The sequence below is a fragment of the Pyxicephalus adspersus genome, chromosome 10 (assembly GCF_032062135.1).
Source record: "Pyxicephalus adspersus chromosome 10, UCB_Pads_2.0, whole genome shotgun sequence".
NCBI lineage: Eukaryota > Metazoa > Chordata > Amphibia > Anura > Pyxicephalidae > Pyxicephalus > Pyxicephalus adspersus.
The window spans coordinates 19648733-19670534 of NC_092867.1; the positions used below are offsets into that span (position 1 = coordinate 19648733).

At 35.4% G+C, this 21802-nt stretch overlaps 1 protein-coding gene across 2 annotated transcripts in view; it reads left to right on the forward strand.

Annotated features, from left to right (window-relative positions):
• The window catches only part of PDCD11 (programmed cell death 11), a 30575-nt gene that overhangs the window by 6982 nt on the left and 1791 nt on the right, over positions 1-21802 (forward strand). For both annotated transcript variants that reach the window (XM_072424529.1, XM_072424528.1), the window contains exons 9-35: positions 346-552; positions 1340-1461; positions 1608-1668; positions 2707-2853; positions 3535-3786; positions 4275-4412; positions 5183-5377; positions 6071-6241; positions 6645-6864; positions 7502-7654; positions 8200-8315; positions 8768-9255; positions 9346-9408; positions 9922-10009; positions 11047-11136; positions 11215-11317; positions 12009-12186; positions 12663-12716; positions 13293-13415; positions 13512-13634; positions 14568-14715; positions 15498-15593; positions 16250-16405; positions 17009-17232; positions 17563-17731; positions 18190-18343; positions 20794-20959. In XM_072424529.1, the coding sequence (XP_072280630.1) occupies positions 346-552; positions 1340-1461; positions 1608-1668; positions 2707-2853; positions 3535-3786; positions 4275-4412; positions 5183-5377; positions 6071-6241; positions 6645-6864; positions 7502-7654; positions 8200-8315; positions 8768-9255; positions 9346-9408; positions 9922-10009; positions 11047-11136; positions 11215-11317; positions 12009-12186; positions 12663-12716; positions 13293-13415; positions 13512-13634; positions 14568-14715; positions 15498-15593; positions 16250-16405; positions 17009-17232; positions 17563-17731; positions 18190-18343; positions 20794-20959 (4205 nt within the window). The remainder of the gene's footprint in view (positions 1-345; positions 553-1339; positions 1462-1607; positions 1669-2706; positions 2854-3534; positions 3787-4274; positions 4413-5182; positions 5378-6070; positions 6242-6644; positions 6865-7501; positions 7655-8199; positions 8316-8767; positions 9256-9345; positions 9409-9921; positions 10010-11046; positions 11137-11214; positions 11318-12008; positions 12187-12662; positions 12717-13292; positions 13416-13511; positions 13635-14567; positions 14716-15497; positions 15594-16249; positions 16406-17008; positions 17233-17562; positions 17732-18189; positions 18344-20793; positions 20960-21802) is intronic.

Sequence of the window (21802 nt, forward strand, 5' to 3'; positions counted from 1 at the left end):
TTTTCCCGCCCCGCCCAGCCGGCGACGTACACACGCACCGACGTCACCAGGAACTCCCCCGGTGACTCAACGGATGCAGAAGCAGAAAGAAGACTAGGATCGCGGCGCTGGACTGCACGGGACCCCGAAGGATCAGGCTAGCGCTCTATTTACTAACCTTCCATAGGTGTTCCAACCCCGAGTGTGACTCGGGGTTACCACTTTTAGTAACTTTTTTCTACCCCGAGTCACACTCGGGGTTACCGCTAGGGAGGTTAAAGGCACCATGATATATATATATATATTTTATTTTAGTTTGATTGTGAACTACAATAAGTTTATATTTTGTATGCTGCTCCTATCCAGGTTAAAGCTTGCATCCTGTGGATTGACAGATCTTCCAAAATCATACGACTGACATTACGCAAGACCTTCCTGAAGCCAGGAAAGGATGTGAAGCAGCTGTCCACTAATTTGATTGGCACTGTTCATGAGAATTGTACAGTGAAAGCACTGTATAAGAATGCAGGAGCATTGTTTGAAGTGGACGGAGAAGTGGTGGCTTTTGCACTTGTAAGTTTATTGCAGAAACCATTTTGTAATAAAATGAAGTTAAACCGTTTGGGGTATCATCTATAACAAAAGAAAATGTCAGTTAGAGACGGTTTAGAAGACCGGGATCATAAATGGTGGGTTTGTGTTCAACATGCATTCCTGACATGAAAAAAAAAACTTTTATTATTAATAATATTACATGTAGCAAAGCTATGGTCACGTACAGCTCTTGCTTATGTTCTAGAGGTGTCGAGTGATTTGCAAACACAGTCAGAAAAAAATACAACTTTTTTATGGTTTATTCCAACTTTGTTCCCAGTGATCTCAAGGAGAATAGAATGTTTTTTTTCATTTGTCAGTGTGAGGAAGAGGATTTCTGTTGGTAATGTTATAGAGCAGATTGATTGTTTCTTGTTGTTGTGTCACCCAGGTAAGAAAAAGTAAGCCAAAGAAGACCCAAATAATTGCTAGAACTTAATTCAATACTTTATTATTGTACTAAAAATATGTTTTTCTGTGTCCCCATTGGAGCTTCCCACATTGCTTCCTGTTCTTCCCAGAGGTGAGGGAAAATCTAATGTAGGAGCACAGGGGACAGTTTTCTGCTTTTGTTATTATCACTGTATTTATATAGCATTGAGAGTATTTGCTGTATTACAGAGTGTGTAGTCAAGTCAGTTAACTGTTTTTAAGTGAAGCTCACAATCTAACATCCCTAATATAGTCGAAGACCATTTTCTGAGAAAAGTCAATTAACTTATGTGGGAAAAGTATGTACGTTTTGATTTTTTTTTCTTTTCTACAGAAATACCATCTGACGGCTAACAGTACAGAAGTCCTGAATAAATATAAAGTAGGGACAGTCCATACTGGACGGGTGGTGGGGTTCAGCCCCATGGATGAGACAGTTTTTCTTACTTTTAAGGCGTAAGTGTTTGGGTTTCTTTTCAGTTATGAATGGTTCATGTGATTTTTATATGCAACTGCTATTTGTAGTTATTTGACTCCAAAAGGGTTTTTTTTCCTGTTTGGTAAGTTATATCTCTTCCTCCCTTCTTGTCTTTTATTTCTAGGAAAATAATTGAAGAGATGTTTTGGAAGCATGAAGATATACAATCTGGACAGCTTCTAGAGGTACAGGCATCACTTATGCTACCTTACATTTAGTAATATTGTATATTTTTACCATATACCATATGCCATGGTAATCTGCTACCCTGACAAGGAAACAAAACTAAAGAGCTCGACTAATTTAGACTTTTACCTGTAAATTACCTACTGTATAAAACAACTCTTCATTTTTTTTTTTAACTCCATAACAATTTTTTTTTTTTTTTTATTAGAAAAGTTTATAATTAGGTCGTAATAGTGACTCAGGCATGTGCAGAAGGAGCACCCAAGATCCTCCTGGGATGCGTGATGTAGGTATCCCAGGAGGCTTTGCGCTCCTATTTATTCCCGATCGCCTAGGCAATGGAGAATTAGGGAGCGGTGCTGCACCCCAAGGGTGTTGCCCTTAAAAAATAAACAAACATAATTTTTACCTTACATAAAAGGGTTGTCTACCCTTTTATGTAAAGTGGAAATCCTGAATTTAGGTACACTTTAAGTATCTGCTCACATGGCCAGTTTTGGACAGTGGTATCACCAAAGTCATCCAGTCCTCAACTGCTCCAAAGTCCTGTTATCACTGAAAGGAATTGGAGAGGATAAAAACCCTTATTGTACAAGTTGTTTGGTTTCATTGCAGTTTTTGCTGCAACCAAACACCTCAGCTAGTTTTGAGAGTCTAGATGTATTACGGGACCATTCATTTTATAGTCTGGAGAAAAGTGAAGATGCCTTTGCCCTTCATGGATTTATTAGAAGTTGGAACTAAACCACAACATCTCACTCCTGCAACGCTTTTAACATCTTTACTTTTTTCTGAGTTTGCGAACTTCAGTCTTGATTGACCATGGATGAATGACATAACTCCCCTATTTATACACCAAGGTGTGAAAAATAAATTACATAAATCTCAGTAACTTGTTTGTTTTTACAGTGGGGAAAAAATGAACTTTGTGTTTCAATCTGGGGCAGCAATTACTTCTGAAAGTTTGTCACTTGCTTCACCATTCACTGTAATGCATTAAACTTCTAAAAGTTGATTGGCATTGATTTTTTGTACAGGGAACTGTTCACAAGATTGAAAAAGAAGGAATCATAGTGAGTATCACTAAACGCATGAGTGGTCTCGTACCAAATCTCCACATGGCAGATGTCACCTTACGTCATCCTGAGAAGAGATACCCTCCTGGCAAGAAAATCAAATGTCGGGTAAGGAGACCTTTTTTTTCCTCCATTTTTTAATTAATTATTGAAATATAGATATAGCTTGTGCAACTAGTTTATTAGTTAATTCTATCCAACTACCAGTGACCAAAAGTCAGCTTACTTTTGCTTGGTTGCAGTTTAATGTAACCCACTGCAACTACATACAGGATGGAATTCCTTCCTGAAGTCGGCTTTGGAATTATTCTTTTTGCATTACTCAAAAGGAGTTCTCAGAGAATGAACTATATCTGTTTATTATGAGGAAAACATTGTGTAAAATATAGTAAGGTTATCTGCCAATGAAATTCTTTGGTAAAATGTTGCATTGGGAATTTCTTTTAACATAAAACCCTTTACATACAAACAATAATTAAATAAAAAAAAATATTAGTGGTAAGTATTAGTCAGGGTTGATTCGATGTGATACATCTGTTACACTCTATATATTGTCACTGTAACAAGCTTTTGCTCTGGTCACTGTAGCAAGTGATGTCCTTGTCTTCACATGGACCAAGCTGTTGTCAAACTTGAAGTGGGTCCATGCAGCCACACACAATGCATGTTAACGGGGAGACATTGTTGAAATATTCCCACTTGACTTAACTAAAGTCCTTCTTGATAAACACAGGATGGTAATTTATCTGTACCTACTTTTTCTGATAAATGTTTAAATTACTTTTTTAGGTTCTAAATGTAAATCCATCAGCCAAAAAGCTGATCCTTACCCGAAAGAAAACCATGATCGATTCAGATTTGCCAATAATTGCTAGTTTCCATGATGCAAAACCTGGCATGATCACTCATGGCTTCATCTGGGCAGTAAAAGACTTTGGATGCATTGTTAAATTTTATAATGATGTTCATGGACTTGCACCAGCTCGAGAGTTAAGCACACAGTATATCCCTTCAATACAAGATGCCTTTTATAAGGGACAGGTAAGATAATATTGCAAAATAATTCATCATATATTCTGTGAACTGATAATGGTAAATGAATATGTTTGCATTATCAATCTTCTTACCTAGCACATTGGTATTGGATTAAGTAGATCTTTTTTTAAACCAGTAGTCTTTTTTTGAGTTTATACTAAATGTATAAACTCTATGTATTAAAATATGAATGTTTTTTTATTTGAATATTGTAGAAGATAGTGAATAATGGCATATTTTATACAAGTTGCAGAAATATTGTGCAGTAGAGTTTTAAGGACGATGCTGGTATATTATATTGGTAGCTTGAAGCTTTGTGTTGCATATCAGATACTGGTGGGATGTTGTGGTGATTATTTACATAATTGAGGCATTATTATCAGCTTTTTTTTTTTTTCTTTCTTCGATAATTAAATTGCTCTTAAAACGTCACTGTATATTGTGAACAGATTTACCAAGCATGCATATTTTTTATTATGTCATCATTCATGCAGGTGATAAAGGTTAGGGTTCTAGAATGTAACCCTGAAAAGGAGACATTGCTGCTGTCCTTTAGGATTGTTGAAGAAACCAATGATGAACAAGAAAATGGAGGAAGAAGAAAACAATTAAATTTGCCAGAACTTGGAAAGGTATGATGGACAAATGTTTACTGGGTTAACCTACCGTATTTTCCGGCGTACAAGACGACTTTTTAACCCTTTTTTTTTTTTTTTTAAACCCAACAGTGTTTTACTTAACAGAAAAGTAGTTTATTAGAAGGTGAGATTTGATTACTTGATACGTGTAGATACATACGTTTACATGTACATACATATGCACTGATCATTCCATGAAATTCAAGTACAGGGATCCCGTGTAACAGTCTATTAATTTCAGGTATTATGTGATGCACATGCATGATAAAGTGGATAGTAAGTAAAATTGGGCAGGACTAGGTGTAGGGGTTCTGATTGACTAGCTGCAAAATTGTTATTGGTGTCCCCTGCAACATTGTTATCCCCCTGTAATGCATTCAGGGACATCCTACATAACATAACAGTGGAATTTAGGGCAGCTGTAGCACATATTTTGATGGAAGGTCATGGTTCTCTTTTAATATAAGCATTTAAGTAGGCTATGGACAACCATCAATCAGGTTTAGGTGTACAGTCATTAGCATCCCCACAAAATACTGTTTTTTCAGAAAGTTGTAAGATGACTTATGTATGACTATTCCTTTACATTACCCCTAAATAAGTTATGAACAGGACAGATTGTTAAAATTCAGTTAAATATCTCCACATTACCCAGTTTTAGATGTGATTTGTACACACTGTTATTTTAGCAGGTGTGCTTCATGGAAGTAAATGCTTTATTTGTGTTAGAAACATATTTCTAATGGTTTCCTTTATTCCACCAGATAGTAGATGTGAAAGTTGCAAGCAAGACTGATACAGAACTAAATGTACTAATTCTGCCTGAAGAGACCCCTGCAATTCTCCCTAAAGTTCACCTGTCCGACCATGTGACAAACTGTGAGCTCCTCTTCCATGGTTTAAAGGAGGGCGATGAGTTAAATCAAGTGATGTGTCTAAACAACTCCAGAGGGCAAACTGTATCCTTTAACTTAAACGATTTAATTATTTGGAGAAGACTTTCCTATTGACACTTTGTTCGACTTACACTTTCGTATTGTTTTTCTTCAAGAAGTATATGGTAAAACAATCCATTTTGTATTTCCAAATCAACCTTATGCTTTATTCCATTAGGAGTCATCATCCAGACAGAGTTGGCAATAAACGCTAGCAGGACAGGAAATATATAGGTTCAACCAGCACAAGAGGACAGGGCCACAATATAACTGACAGATGTTCTATTCCTTTTCAAGTCTACCTATCTAGTATATGTGATTTTATTCCTTTTTTTGCCCTCCTTCTTTCTTTGATAGAGGCAAAGGCAATGAAAAGAAACTTAAATTTATACATTTCCCTATCCTACTCAAAACTAAAAGTATAAAGTAGCTTTAAGTATAAATCCCCAGGAAGACTGTTGGCATCATTACGAAGTTGCATGATTCAGCATTCAAAGTCCTGACTAAGGTATCTATTTTAAATAGAATGCAATAATATGAAAGACAGACAGGTTTACTCCTCAAACATAAGGACCCTGCTTCCTACTTTGAACTACTAAGTTCTTTCTTTACTTCTTCCTCTCAGAATACAAGCCTGATTGTACTTTTTTTTGAAAATATCTATATCTCTTGAAATATCTCACAGTTGCCTAATTAGTCCTTCACCATCACCTGCAGATATTAACCAGAAAACCTGCATTAATTTCATTCATAGAGAAGGGGTCCTCTATAAAAGATTTCTCTGAAGTTCAGGTTGGAATGATTCTCCCTGGCTTTGTTAAAAATATCATGTCATACGGAGTGTTTGTAGAGTTCATGTATGGGCTCGTTGGACTTGTCCCCATCTCGGTAAGTAACTACTAATTATATACTGCTGTAGGGCAGTTAAGTCATTAATACTGTTTTGATTTGAGTTTTCCTGCAAAATATTCTCAAATATAATGTCTAGACAGGTAGTCTTTACATGCATTATATGCAGATTATTTTCCTTGATATGTTAAACTGAATTTCTGTAATTGTTTTCCAGTATGACCAGTCAGCATGAGACTATACGGCATTTCTCTACTGCTAAAAATTGTATTTTTGGCCCCTTCTCTGTTGCAAATTGAAGCAAAGTGTAGGCCTTTGCTTTTAGCAAGTGTTTATTTTCCGGCAACAGCTCAAAAATAGTTCAGCTTTCAAAAATTGCCAATGGCTTCACTGCATTGTAATTCTGTAGGCTTGACTTTTTTTTTATTATTCTTTTACACAGGAAGTCAGCGACAAGTTTGTGACTAACATCAATGACTATTTTGTGCAAGGTCAGACAGTAGTTGCTAAGGTTATAAATATCGATGAGCAAAAAAAGCGCTTTTTGTTGACCCTCAAGATGTCCGAGTGCGCCCCTGATGACTGCTCTGCTGAGAACTTCACCCGAATCAGCAAGTGTTTTGAAGAGTTGCAGTTTTCTAAAGATCTAATGAAAAGAAATGGTAAGCTTTCCTAATTTTCACAGAACAACTTTTCTTCCATACAACTATCTGTAATGCTTTAAAGTAAAACTGTCACTTTCTATTCGTCTTTTTCCTGGGCTGGTTTGAACCTAATTACATACACACTTTAAAAATCGTTAAAGTTTTGTCCTGGCATATAAATCTATGATTTAGTAACAAAGATCATCCACAAAGAAAGATATATTTACATAAAATAGTTTTCATAAGTGGATTTCACATCTTTTTTTTGGAGGTACTGCAATGCATGGTAATGCTTGTGTATTCTGGTATAGTGTAGTGCCATTCATCCCAAATGCAGCCCAGTGCACTTCACCAGCAGATGTGCACTAAACCTACTTAGAAATTCACTGTAACACAATACTGTACTTTGCAATTGTAAACAAAAATGGTATTGACTAAGGAATCGGCAATGCGTATGTGTGCTCAGTGTGAAATGTGCGGGCTTGCTGTAATATAGATGTGAACCCAGCCTGAATCAACAGGGTAATGTTGTGTTTTTTTTTGTTTTTTATATTATACAGATACACAAGCCTGTCAACATTATAAACTATAACTTTGTTAGCACTAGCTATAAACTTGTGACATTTCTGTTTTTTTTTTTTTCTCTAATAATTAGATGAGGATGAGGGAGAGACAATCTTTTCTCTAGTACCCGGGAAAAAGTTAATCCTTGTTGTCGAAAAACTGGAAGACAATGGTTTGACTCTGTTCAACACTCGCAAGGTCCCTGGAGCCCAGCAAATATCAACTGTGCAACACAACAAGAGCGGTAATATAAATATATATAAATCCTTCTATATTCTTCAAAAATGAGCCAACAATAAAGCATAGCCTAATATTGTTACTGGGGGAAAGGACCCGAGACCTCATTGACCCTGCAGTCAGCCTTTCACCTCACCTCCTGGTTAAGAGTTCTGCTTATTTATGTAATAATTGAAAGTTGATCTGTGTTGGGTAGAAACCAGCAACTGTTTTGGGGTAGAGCAGTATTCTCTTTTTTTTTTTTTTTTTATAACATGGGGCACTTATGAAACAAGAATAGCTCACGGAAAATTAGCATGATGGTCGGTAGATTAGCATGATTAGGGAAGAATGGCATCCTTACAGATAGCCAATAGATCCTTACTGTCACATTAACTGACTTGAGAAACACAAATTGCTCATTGCTGAAGAAACCCTTGGCAACCTATAGAGGAACACCAGGGTTGAGAGACACTTGCAGCAAATGTCCAGAGTTTTAGCCACATTGCAGTTGTTTGTAGTTGAGCCTAATACTTTCAAATTCTGTACTATTGTTTTCTTTTTATATTGCAGAAAAATCTTTAGTAGTGGGACAGAAAGTAAAGGTTGTGATTCTACACGTTGATGTGTTAAAAGCTCATGTTTATGTCTCCATGGAAGGAACTTTATTAAAGAAATGTCAAACAAATGTAAGTATTTTTTGTCCCCACTGGAAAATGTTGCTAAAATTCCAAGTCTAAAGTTGGTAAGTTCATGGTGAATTTCATTTATTGTGGACATTTCTATACCTTTTTAGTTCTAGGGCAATATTTATTAATTAAAATATGACCATCTGTCAGGGAATTAAAGTGAATCTTTAAAATGCCAGAAAATTGTTAGCTGGTTCGGTGTTAGAATAGCTTTATACTTTTTATAATTACCTATTAAAGTAGAGTAGGGAAGTATGCTTTAATGGCTGTTTGTTTTATTCTATTTTTGGCTGAAATTCTGCTTTAGAAAATAGAAAATACTTAACTGCAAAATCTTAAGGAAATAGTTTTAGGAAATGCTGGGGCATTTGGTACCTGTATAGATTTAAGTATAAAATAAAACATATTTCTTTTCATTTTACATTTACATTCATTTTCATTTCATTTTACAGTTTACAGAAAATTCAGTACATTCAGCGTTCGTACAGTATTTGGCGGAAGAATTTGCAGTGGTGGCTTTAAAAAATACTTCAAAGCTCGTGGCTATCCCACTTAACAGACATTTTAATGACACTTACCGTTTTGAGTCAGAAAGGCTAAGTCTAGGACAAGAAATCTCAGTGACGTTATTATCAGTGGACTCTGATGAACATGGACTCCCACTGGCAGTGCAGAATACCAGCTCAGAAAAAGGAAAGGGCAGGATGCAGCTAAACTTTGCAAGTACAAAGCCAACTATTGGAGAACTGGTTACCGGGATTGTGAAAAGTGTCAAACCTACCAATGTGTTGGTGTCAATTACGGATAAACTATATGGCACCATCCATGCTTCTCAGATAATGGAGAATGTTCCTGAAGGTACCAGGCCTACATCCAAGCTCAAGCCTAAGGAGAGCGTCACATGCCGTGTGATAGGAGGACGCGAATTTAAGTCACACAAGTATGCGGTCTTAAAATTGTAAATGAAAAACTATAGTTAACTTCTATGTGCCCATATTAATATTTTTGTTTTATGTTAATTATGTTCCAGGTTCCTTCCTATTACTCACCCAAACCTGATGCAGTCACTTCTTGAACTCAGTGTTCTTCCTAGGTAAGGTATTCGCTCATTTGTGCAGTGTTGTGCATTACATATTGCAGAGTTCTGAATCCTCTCTGTAGGAAAATTTATAATTTTCTGCTGATGGACAAGAGGGTTATCACCTTTGTTTTTGGCTGGAAACCTGTACTGAGAAAAAATGCTATAACTGGTTGTGTTGTTTTGTGGCTGACAAACTTCTAGGTTTAGTCTTTGCCCTGAAACAAGTTTGCAGAATAGCTTTTGTAATCCTCCCTTTTAACTAGCCCAATGCTTTCAGGCAAATGACTATTGATGCCAAGAACAGTCAATCAGCAGGAATGGAAAGAAAAAATGCAGTCCAGTTTGGGGAAATTATTGTAACAAGCCTCAAGTGCTATAGCTGTATTTGGTGTATTCTTGTTTTAGGTCCACCTTAAGGCAAATAACTGCATGATTTTTTTTTTATTTTTTGCAGCCTTTGTTGTAGACATAGTTGATTAGCCATGTAATGTTCTCTTTTTTTGTTTTATTTCTTTTTTCTTTTAGTCTTTTGAATACAGAAGTTGGAGCTGTAAAACAAAAACTCTTGAATATGTACTCAAAGGGTGAAAAGGTGACCTGCTTTGTATCAAAGGTAAATTTTGTAATATAGGCATAAAAAATATTTATTTTTGGTAGAAGTATTATGTGCAGAAAGGGGTGATGTTTTGAAATGTTAAAGCGGTAAATATTGTACAATTATACAAAAATGAAGTCTTGTGTTTAAAAAGGAAGAATTACAACTACAAACTTAACCATCTAGCTTAGGGGTTGGAAGGTTCAAAAATATAATATAGGCAAACAACATATTCCAATAAAGCAGCAGCAACTACTGATGGTGTAGTAGGTTCAATAACTGTTTATGATCAGATGAGAAATAATACTGCACTCTCAAAACAATTAGGTGTGAGAAAGTGAAACAAATGCATGCATAGTTTTACATAGTTTGTCAGGTTAAAAAAAAAAAAAAAATTAAGTCCATCAAGTTCAGCTACTAGAGAAATAAACATATCCCAGATAAAAACCCTATAGACATAGTTGATCCAGAGGAAGGCAAAATGGAATGTGTAAGGAGATGGCCACCACGGAATATATATATATATATATATATATATATATATATATATATCAGCAACTTCTAGATCCATCAGGTTACAATCCAAACTCGGCATACTTTAGAAGGTCATGCTGTCCTTTTGAACTGTTTGCTCTTCATGTGTAGTTAAGGGAGGTAATGGGTATTATAATGCCCAAAACCATCATTCCAGCTTGCTTGCTTCGTTTTTAATGCCTCATAATGGCTTATTGTTTTGTGAGTGCAATACTGCTTTTCTGTGTTATATCTGAAAAAGGAACATGAAATAATCGTTGTATAGCTATTATCAGCTAATTGAATATGACTGGGTGTATTTTAAAATGTTGGAGACAATTTGCTGGAGCTCCACTACGTGTAAGTCATTGCAAAAGAACATTATGGAAATATATTTGTTTTCCCATATGGGCACAAAATAAATAGTTAGATATATTTTCTTTTCATTCACATTTTATATTTGTCAACTCCCAACCGCTATGTTCCCCACTGACAGGGTTTTAACTGTGGAATTAACTGTTTGTATCTTTTGGTTTGTGCAGTATAACAAATTAAAGGAATGTGTGGAGCTGGAAATTTCTGCCGGCATTCGTGGCAAAGTGGAACGTCTGCTTCTATCAACTTCTGTTAATGTATGTACATCATACTTTTCTCTTAAACCAATCTCTTTACATATTAGATGACGTAATTCCAACCACTGTCTTTTGTAGGTCTTGAGGCATCCGGAGAAACAATTCAAGAAAGGCCTGGCGGTGTCTGCCAGTGTGGTTAAAGTGAATGGCACTAGTAAAACACTCTCCTTGTCATTGACAGGTAAAATACAGATATGTCTAAGATACCTGGGTACATATAAACAGTGCGGGTGATATTATGCTTCTCCTATAATTTAAAACCTTATCAAAAGTTTTACATTTGCTTTGTATTTGAGTAGATGTCTACCAAGAGATTTAGGCTTTTTCCCTATTCATCTAACCACAATGTGTCCTTAAAAAGAAGCTTTACAACATACCTTTGTGTGAAATTTGACCTTTGTTTTTTTTTTGCAAATATGAAATTCTGTTTCATATGTATTTTTATTGTTCTGAAATCGACATTTCTCAGACATTTTAGAATGCACAATGCACAGCTCAGTGTACTTTCTCAGCATGGTGCGTGAGGGCTTGAAATCTCATGCACATGTGAGTTTCTTTATTCCAGCTTAGCCAATTCAAATAGCCTAAGATCCCAAATTAAAAAAAGGACAGTCTGTCAATGCCACAAAAAAAGCAATGGAAAGTAAGCTTATTTCCACCAAGGCAAAATTAGAGGAGAGCAATTATTTTCAAATGTAAAAGTCGGAATATCAGAAAATATCAGAATTTATTTTCAAAACTAAAATGTGTGATAAACATACAATATACTTCTACTTCTCTTTAATACAAATAGATATTGTGGTAGATGTTAACACAATTTTTTGGATCAACAATTATCTTGTATTTACTAAAATATTTCTTTTTCTTTATAGACGTTTACTCTTTGACAAAGGGTTGTATCACTTTTGGCTGTGTAAAGGGTGTAATTCCTAGTTCAGGCCTACTGATAACATTACCATTTGGAAGGGTCGGAAGAGCTAGTTTATTCCAGTTAAAGGACTGCTTAGATGATGTCTCCCTGGAGAACTTCACCGAAGGAATGTTTGTAAAGTTAGTAAATGTTTTTTTTTCTGGTGCATATCGTTCAATATTAATTATGGTGATTAGATTTTTTAACCAGCTCTCTAATGTAATATGCTCTTGCATTTATTATGAAAAGCAAGGGTTGGGTAGAGTTATAGAGTTATTCTTTCATTTTGTATATTAAATAGAATTAGTATGGGATATGCTCCTAGATTGTAGGCTTTCTGGGGCAGGGTCTTCTCCTCCTGTGTCACTGTCTGTATTCGTCTGTCATTTGCAACCCCTATTTAATGTACAACCCTGCGTAAAATGTTGGTGCTATAAAAGTCCTGTATAATAATAGGCTGCCGATGACAAGTTTGACAGTTTTGTCATGTGATTTCACTTAAAATAAACTTTAAAAAAATATTTTTAGTTTGATTTGTCTATGTGTGATAGATATACTTTAAAAAATGAATTACTAATAATTAGCCTAAATTTGATTGTGTTTGTTTGTTATTCAGGTGTTGCATACTTTCTACTGGAACTAAAGTAGATGTGTCACTAAGAGAGTCTCAGTAAGTGTTCTGTTTTTACATCCACAGCACGCAGTCAGTAGGACTATTTTAACCAGCACTTATGTTACATGGGTCAGTTTTATGCAATTTAATTTGTGGAATATACAAACTCCTAGATATTCATAACTGTCTTTAGTATTTTGTGCTAGAATAGTGGCCCAAACATTTCCAAAGGAAGAATATGTAAGGGGGATAGCTGCAGCACAGGGCATGTAGTGATTGCTTATCTGTGCATTTAAATATCAGCATTACATTTTATCATAGCTGTTTAGCTAATATATATTGCATTTTGTGGGCAGGCTGAACGTACTGCATCTGTTTTCACCACTTTTTCAACTTAAGATTTTCGCCACAGAAAATACTCCACTTTCTAAATCCTAAAATTGACCCAACTGTGTACAAATGCTCAGTAGTGGAATTTTTTTTTTCCAAAAATCTTTCCGTATTTTGTTATGACTAAATATTTGAATGAATCGGTTTAACTTCTAAAGAGATACAGTTCTTCAGCCATATAGTACTGATTGTTCACTTTGTTGACAAACCCTAAATTTCTTGTATTCTTTACTTTTCGTACAGAATAAATCCTGGACGTGTCTGCAAACGGATAGATGAAGACATGAGCTCTATTGACTCTCTGAATGAAGGACAGTTGGTTAAAGGTTTTGTCAGTGCAGTTACAGACAAAGGAGTGTTTTTCAGGCATGTATATTCAGTTTGTCAAGTTATGTGATAATGTATACAGATGCCCCATGTTATTCTGTTCAGACTAACCATATTGATGTGCTCTTAATGCAGGATATCCAGCACAATTGATGGCCATATTCTGTTCAAGAATGTCACTTCGTATTATGTTCAAGAGATCGAGATGTATAAAAAATACATTCCACTAGGAAAGTTATATACTGCCAAGATTATTTCGTAAGTTATTTTCTTTTACTTCTGTAAAAATTGTAGAAGCGGTGTACACATGTCTTCAGCCTTTAGTAAAATTACTGTCGGCCAAGGTAATTGGAGACTGAAACACATGAAGGCGCATTATTAAAAAAAAATATATGCAGCACAACTTTGCAGTATGTACACATTTATCTCATGTTTTATACATTAAAAACTTATGCAAATACAGAAAGTACCTACTGATCTTCTAGAAATGGCGGAATTGTGTCTGCCCGCTGCTTATTAATAAACTAACCAACTTCTCCCTCTCTACAACATAACGGCTAATCATTCAGTAGTCCAAAATGAGAACTAGGAAGGCTCTTGTAAATCACACATAAAGTGTACAGAGGACACAGGACTGGATCCCTGACCAGATCTTGAAATTAAAACAGCAATAGCAAAATGCTTCTAATAGTATATTTTCCAGACAGATAAGGATCCAAAAGGAGGGGTTCATTTACAAATATATATATATTTTACATCACCAAACCACCGCAAAACCTTCACCTAATATAGTGCTGTTTTTTTTTTTTAATTAGCTGATCTTGAAAAGGTATGTTTTACATCGGTGTCAAAATATTGGGGGGAAAAATGGCAGGCAACTAGAATTTGCTGTGCAGGTTATCAAAGTCATCCTTTGTTTTTTTGTCATGCAGGTTCATTGTGCTAAACAGAATAGGTGGGATAAATTAAAATAATGTTTCAGTTTTTAGCCTGGAAGACTCCCACTTACACTATGTTTTGTGTGTATTCCTCTAGCTAATTGAACCCGTTCCTACTTAATCAAATGCCCTTTGATAATCTTAAAATGCCCAATGGGAACTTTCTTTTAATATATAATGCAATTGTCGCTAGGCTATATTACTTTCTGAAGCATATACAGTATGTAATGTGTGCATGTTTTTTAATTTTTAGTATAGATAAAGAGAAAAGTCACTTAGAGATGTCACTTCTTGAAAAGGATACTGGACATCCTGATGTTATTTCAGAGTCCGCTGGCTTCAGCCTAAGGTGGAACAATGAAAATAAAAGAAAGCGGACAGATTCTGAAAGTGAAGCCAAGGTATTGTGTATGATTTGTAATGTTGCATATGTGGCCATCATATGGCGAGACTGTACGGAAGAGATTTTTAGTGCTCCTGACACAGACCAGCACTGTGATAGGTGGATAGAAGACTGCTTTGTATTATTTGTCTTTGCAAATGTTTCTGAAACAGAATACATGTATTTTCTGTAAAGTTCAGCACAGCAACTATGCTTTGTGATGGCCTGCAATTGTTCAGAGAATATGAATGAACAGGCAGTTTTATAGAATCAGATGAAACGCGAAAGCATTTAAGTGGTAACATTTCTTTTTGTGTGTCTATACAGAATTAGATACTGTGACCACTTTTTAAAGAAAAAAATATGACTTTTTACCATGATGCATGGTCAGATTATATTTTCTTGGGACAGTTGATAACATTAAAGTGCTATTTATAAAGAAGAAACAACCAGGTTGCATAGTCCACCTTCTTTTAACACCACTTTTTAAAGCCTATAAAAATAATATCTTTTTACTGTGGCAATTAGTGATTTTATTGTCATTTCTGAAAAGTTGCTATTGTGGCAAAAGTTGCAATCATTGTGGGCTATGTGGTGTTCTGGTGAACATCAGATAAACTACAGATGGTCGCACGTTCATTCATAAAATTCATTGAAATTTTCACCAAAGGTGCAGTGCTGTTGCATTTATGGCTATAAAATAAATTATTTTCCATTTTTGTTGTACTGTGTTGTACTTGCTCATTTGAGGAGGGAAAATTAATCATCCCACAATAATCCTTTACATTTACCATTTATTAGAGCTTCAAAAAGAAGAAATTCAAGGAGTCAAAGGATGATGAAGACAGTGGAGTTGAGGTTTATGATCGAGAGCAGGAGACAGGAAATAAAGAAAAGGTTAGCAATTCATGTTTTTTTTTTTTTTTGTTAATTTTTAATTGTATTTTTTTAATTTTTTTTTTTATTTGGAATTTCCTTAAAGCATTTAATGCTTCACTACCATTCTACCTGTAAAACTAAGCAAATAGTTTGTTAATTGTGCTGTTCTTGCTTCCCTAAAGCTGAAAGTTGCTTAAGTTTAGTATTGACAAGAATCGGTTGCTGTGTTTGAGATATATAAAATCATGCCCATGTTAGAAAGGTAAAGTGCACCCATCTAGGTTTGTGGAGAGCATGTTGGCTTCTATAAAAGTCGATAATCTTGGTCCAAACCAGCACCAGGACAGGCTTCATCATGTGAACTGATACTAAATTAAGATTATTTTAAAGGCTTCAATTTACTTGCATACAAGTAACATCTCACCCACAATCTAGGGGCTCATTTCTGCTTGTTTTTTTTTTTTTGCGTACTGCTTTATACATGGCTAACTCCACACTCCAGATCACTCCAGTTTAATAGTACCCTACAGGTGTGTGTACACAGCTTGTTTAAAAATACATATCCAGTAGGAGTTCAGGATCTCAGATCATTTTTTCCCAGCTCAAATTCTGTTGGATTGGTAATATAAAAAAACGGTTCATTAATTTCTCTTTTCAAAATTTTTGTTTTAAAGGACTCTAACAGTCATTCTTCAGCACCTCGGCTGCAGGTTACCTCTGGCTTTTCTTGGGATGTCAACCTGAATACCCTCAAAACTTCTTTAAATAATGAGAAGGAGAACAGCTCGGACAGTGAGGAAGATGAAGAGGAGCAGTGCAAGGTACAGAAGGTATGTCTGCTATACTAATGTATAATGCACTTTTTTCAAGTCTGAAAAAATGTCATTAGTTTTTTTGTTGTGTATGTGTGGTCAGATTGAAATCAAGGTACCTTTTTAACCACAACTGATTAATTAGCTCAATGTGAGGTAATGGCTTGGTTGTTTTACTGCTAACAATATAGTTGTATACAAGTGACATGTATAAATTGAGCATTTTGTCACCATATTCTATAAACATGTCTGCAAAATGTGGCATAACTGTTCAATTTGTTTTAATGTTGGTTAGGTCTCAGTAGCCAACTCAATATATAGCCAATATGTTTAATAGCTAATTTTAATGGCATTTCATCTTGCAATAGAAAATTGGCTGGACATCTGTGATGTAAATTTTGTACCCATTTGGATGTAAAGTGTGCTGCTAAAAGTTTTATTCTATTTGAACTACCTGATCACCAACAGAAAAACATAAATTTGATTACTACAGTAAACTGATACTATAGCCTGTTTTTTCTGATGACGTATGTATTGTGTAAATATGCATTATGTATATATTATTTGGCATATTGGAGTATTCGCTGCAAGCAATTTTTTTTTTTTTTTGCAACATTTTAGACAAAGGGCATCCAGAAACAGGGGGCGAAGAAGAAACAAGCTGGAAAAGAGGCCACAGATGCAAGTCAGCGACCACAGTCGGTTAATGAATTTGAGCGCCTTGTACTCAGCTCGCCTAACATATCTGCTAACTGGATTCAGTACATGGATTTCCATCTCCAAGCCACAGAGCTGGAGCAAGCACGGGCTGTGGCAGAAAGAGCCCTGGAGACCATTTATTTCAGGTAAAGCTGCTACATAATCTAACAAGTAATCTAACAAACACTCTGTTAGTGGGTAACACAAATAAAAATGGTTCCAATTCACTAAGCCAATTCTTGTTTTTTAGTGAGCCTTAACTGCTACAATAACTCTTTCAAATCCGAAAACATTTTACATACGGTACTTTTCAAGTAATCTATATCTACATGTACCTTACAAGTACATATATGGGCAGGGAGTGCAAATAAAAGAAAACATTTAATGCACATTTAAAATTAAAAATATAATTATACAATGTATTTGATAATATTTTCAATAGCATTTTTTTAACATGTGTAATATTGTGATTGCAGAGAGGAGCAGGAAAAGCTTAACGTTTGGGTGGCCATGATGAATATGGAGAATACATATGGCACAGAAGAGACTCTTCTAAAGGTGTTTGAACGAGCCATTCAATACAATGATCCACTCAAAGCATTCCAACACTTGGTGGATATTTACATCAAGTCAGAAAAGTTTAAGGTAAAACATCCCAATGGTTTTGATATTTTTTGTGATTTGATGTTTATTGTATTGGTCCTCTTTTATCAAAGTAGAACTTTGCATGCTACACTGTCATAGAATCTCTCCATGAGAAAAGACACAGACAGCAATGAAATACAAGATCTTCTGTAACTCTGACCTCCTGTCACTGGGTCGTGTAGTGAGGGAAAAATGCCCCCGCTGGGTACAAAGACAACCTGATGGTTTTTGTAACTCTTAACCATTGAAGCTGAGAACTGGTTATTTTTAATTGGTCTCCATGAAAAGACAAGCAGAGTTTTCCTTCACTGTTATTTTTTTCTGAGGCAAATATTTATTTTGTTAGTGGTATTAAATATTTAGAATTCAAGATATTATTTATAATCAATTGCAGTAAAAGAAGACTTATTTACTCCTGCTAAAAACTTCAATATCTTTTGTTTACTGTTTTCTGATAGGAAGCTGATGAGCTGTTCAACACTATGATTAAGCGTTTCAAACAGGAAAAGTCTGTTTATTGGAAATACGCCACTTTTCTTCTAAAGCAAGGCCAGTCCGAGGCTGCCCATCGCTTACTGCAGCGAGCACTGAAATGTCTTCCAGAAAAAGAGCGTAAGTATAAATATCCTAAAGGTCAACCTTCTCTATCAGATTAACTGATCATTTACTTTGTCATATACATTGTTATTTTTTACCAGCCATTAATTTGACTAATTTGATTTTTAGTTGAAAGCAGCATCAGTTACCTTTCAGCATAATTTCTGAAAACACTTAGAAACCAGACATTCTGCTCTTATTTCATACCCTGCACTAGGGTTATTAATCTGACATTTGGGACGAATGTATAGCAACGCTATTTTCAAACACAATTGGCTATATATATAAAAATGCCTTAACACTTCCAAGTATGTTGGATATATGTTTCCTTGTACTTTGCTATAGTTTCTCCCATTGGCGTATACATCACTTCTGGACCCAGTTGTAATGTATTTGGCAGCACATTTGGCAGAAGACCGGGTACCCAACACATCTGGAAGTTTCTGACACCAGCAGTACCCGCAGCCTTCTTTATCATGGCAAACATTTTTCTCACTATCCATTGGAAAAGCTAGTATCAAACTCATTTGACATCCTTCTTGTTAATTTTTTGTTCTACAGTAGTGACAAAGATGCTATAAGTCTACAATGACTATGTAGATAAGGAAAGTCATTGTGTGACTTGTAATCTGTGAAGAATACAGAAAGTTTTTAGGCAATTTTACAATAATGCAAAACAGGGAACTAAGATGTTCAGAAGGAGCGGTCAGAAAATCACTACTTTAATTTTTGCTTGCTGCTGGCTTTCTTGAATGAGATGCTATGTGTTGGGTTTTAAGGCATTTGATGCCTATCCTTATAACCCAGGGTGTTGTATTGATGTCACTTATCTTGCATAATAGCTGACGTCACCACCTGCTGAACATTGCAATGTTGATGTTACTGCCATGGGAGCACTGCAGATCAGCAGAGGATTACAATTTGACAGACTGCTGAATCAGGGTGGGGGAAACAATAACCAAACAAATTGGGAGCAAAGTTAGTCATCACCTCCCTCACCACAACTTTTTACCTGGCAACCACAAACACAACTGCAGATATTTACCTTATTGAACAGCTCTAGGCTGACTATGAATACATAATTTAATTGTTTTCTTCAAAAGTCATTTAATAATGAATTTTTCACTTTTTAGATAACCCTTAGGTGTTTCTTATTTCTAAGAAAAAATTTTCTTACTGCTTTTACTGTGAATTGGCACTCATAGGTGTGTTTAAAATTCTGATGTGTCATGCCAAGGACTGACCAGTGCATTGACCACATTACTAGGAAATCTAAAATAGATTGTGCATTAAAATTTTAGTGTAATGCCAATTCAAAATGTATCTGAACTTACAAACATTATTAAACATTATTATTTTTTTCACCCACGAGTCCTTAGCTTTTCTGGCCTTTTTCCTATATTTTTAACTACATACTACACTTGCTGTACTAATGTGACCCCTCTCACGCAGTGTACTGAATCTGTAAAGGAGCAGTGTTTTCACCCTAGGAGAGGAAATTGTGTTAGAGCTACAAAAAAAATCTTCCTTTCATCATCTCCAAAAAATAGGCTTCAGTGTCCCCAGAGAGAACTGCTATCTGATAACCATGCATCAAAGACCCAGGCAAACAGAATCTCACTACATTTTTGTCAGGATCTAAACAGTTTTTTTTTTTACTTATAAACTAATATTACAGTACTTTAAATTGCATACAAAAACCTAGTTTAAGGAATTTTTGCCAGGGTTTACATGCAATTTGGGACACTAAATGTGTCTGATTTTGTTGTATTCTCTTTAGTGCTTAATTTTTTTTTCTGATTTATACCAATCTACACTGGCATTGGTTAACAAAAATGACCAATCAAGGCAACCTATCACCCTTCCTGCCAAATGGACAATATAGAAGGGTTGTATTATTCAGTTACTTTTTTCACCTAAATGTGGAAACCCACCTGAAAACTGAATGTTAAATTAGGATCCTTCAAAAAAAGTTTAAAGCTTTCATCTGTATCTTTGCCTTATATCTCAATAGCAGTCATACACCAAAGTTTCCAGACACTTCCAACCAGCCCTCAATTTTTAAAAATGACCAGATGTATCTTGACCTGCCACCACCAGTGCATCACCTTGATACTTGTTTGTGAAAATATCTTTTATCACAGATTTGTTGAGCAATTCCCATATATCTGTTGGCTAGTTTAAATTTGTGATGGGTTAATATCAGTGATATTTGTGTATAACTACCTTATTTCCATAAAATATTTAACTCTTGCCATCTCCTGTCACAATTATTACTGGTAGCATGTGATATTTTTATATAGCTGTTTATTACCCATGGTATATTAGACCATATACTGTCAGTCTTTGTTATATAGGTTGTAATTGATTTTGTTACCATATGAACCACAATTGCAGCCCATGATGTAAAAAGGTTTTCAGTTGGTCTGTTTCACAGAGAAAAAAAATGTTTCCCCCCCCTTTAGATGTTGATGTTATTTCAAAGTTTGCCCAGTTAGAGTTCCACCTGGGTGATGCAGTACGAGCCAAGGCTTTGTTTGAAAGCACGCTGAGCAGCTATCCGAAACGCACAGACATCTGGTCTGTATATATCGACATGATGGTAAAGCATGGAAACCAAACAGAAGTCAGGTAAGGGAAGAAAATCTTATTTTATCTTATTTTAGCTAATAGGCTAAATTGCTGCACAATTGGTCTACAAAGTGTAAATGCAGCTCTTTATAAAAAAAATTGTCTAATGTTTTTTTAAGATCCTTTAATAGTGTATATATTCAAAACATAAACTCATTCCTAAACTTTTTATATGGCGGCCACTACCCACATTTTCTGTATGAAACTTTTTCCAAAGTATATTATCCTACCTAAAGCTCTCTCATACTCATGGGTCTGTAAATCATCTGTCACAGCCAGGCAATGATATGCTGTATTTAGATGTTTCTTACCATTTGGCTGGTGATGGGAACAGATGTGTTCTGTTGTAGAAGCCAGCTCACAGTATGCTGCAGATGTGAAACCAGATGGTCTGCTATTGGGGATGCTGATGCTGTGATTGGACATTTTTTATGTCCTTTTTACAATCCAACAAGTCTTAAAATATAGACCTATGACGTAACATGGCCAAAAGCCTATAAATTGCAAAAATCACCTGTTATCGTCTTCAGCAACTGAACCTTTAGCAAGAATCTAGCTGAATGATTAATATTTTTTTCTAATGGCTGTCCGATTGATAACAGAACACAGTGTTTGAAAGTGGTGGCCAAATGTGCTTACTTTACCTTATTTACATCTCTGGTTTCAGTCATTGGTTGGATAAAACAATATATGGCAGACTACTTGTTCTAGCATCCCAGATTTAGAAAGAAACCGTTTTTCTACATAGGAGGTATTCATAGGAAATAGGTGTGGAACATTTATAGGAACCTCAAACTGTTAGCAGGAAGATAAAGCTAAAAAAAGTATTGGCCTATAGCCAGG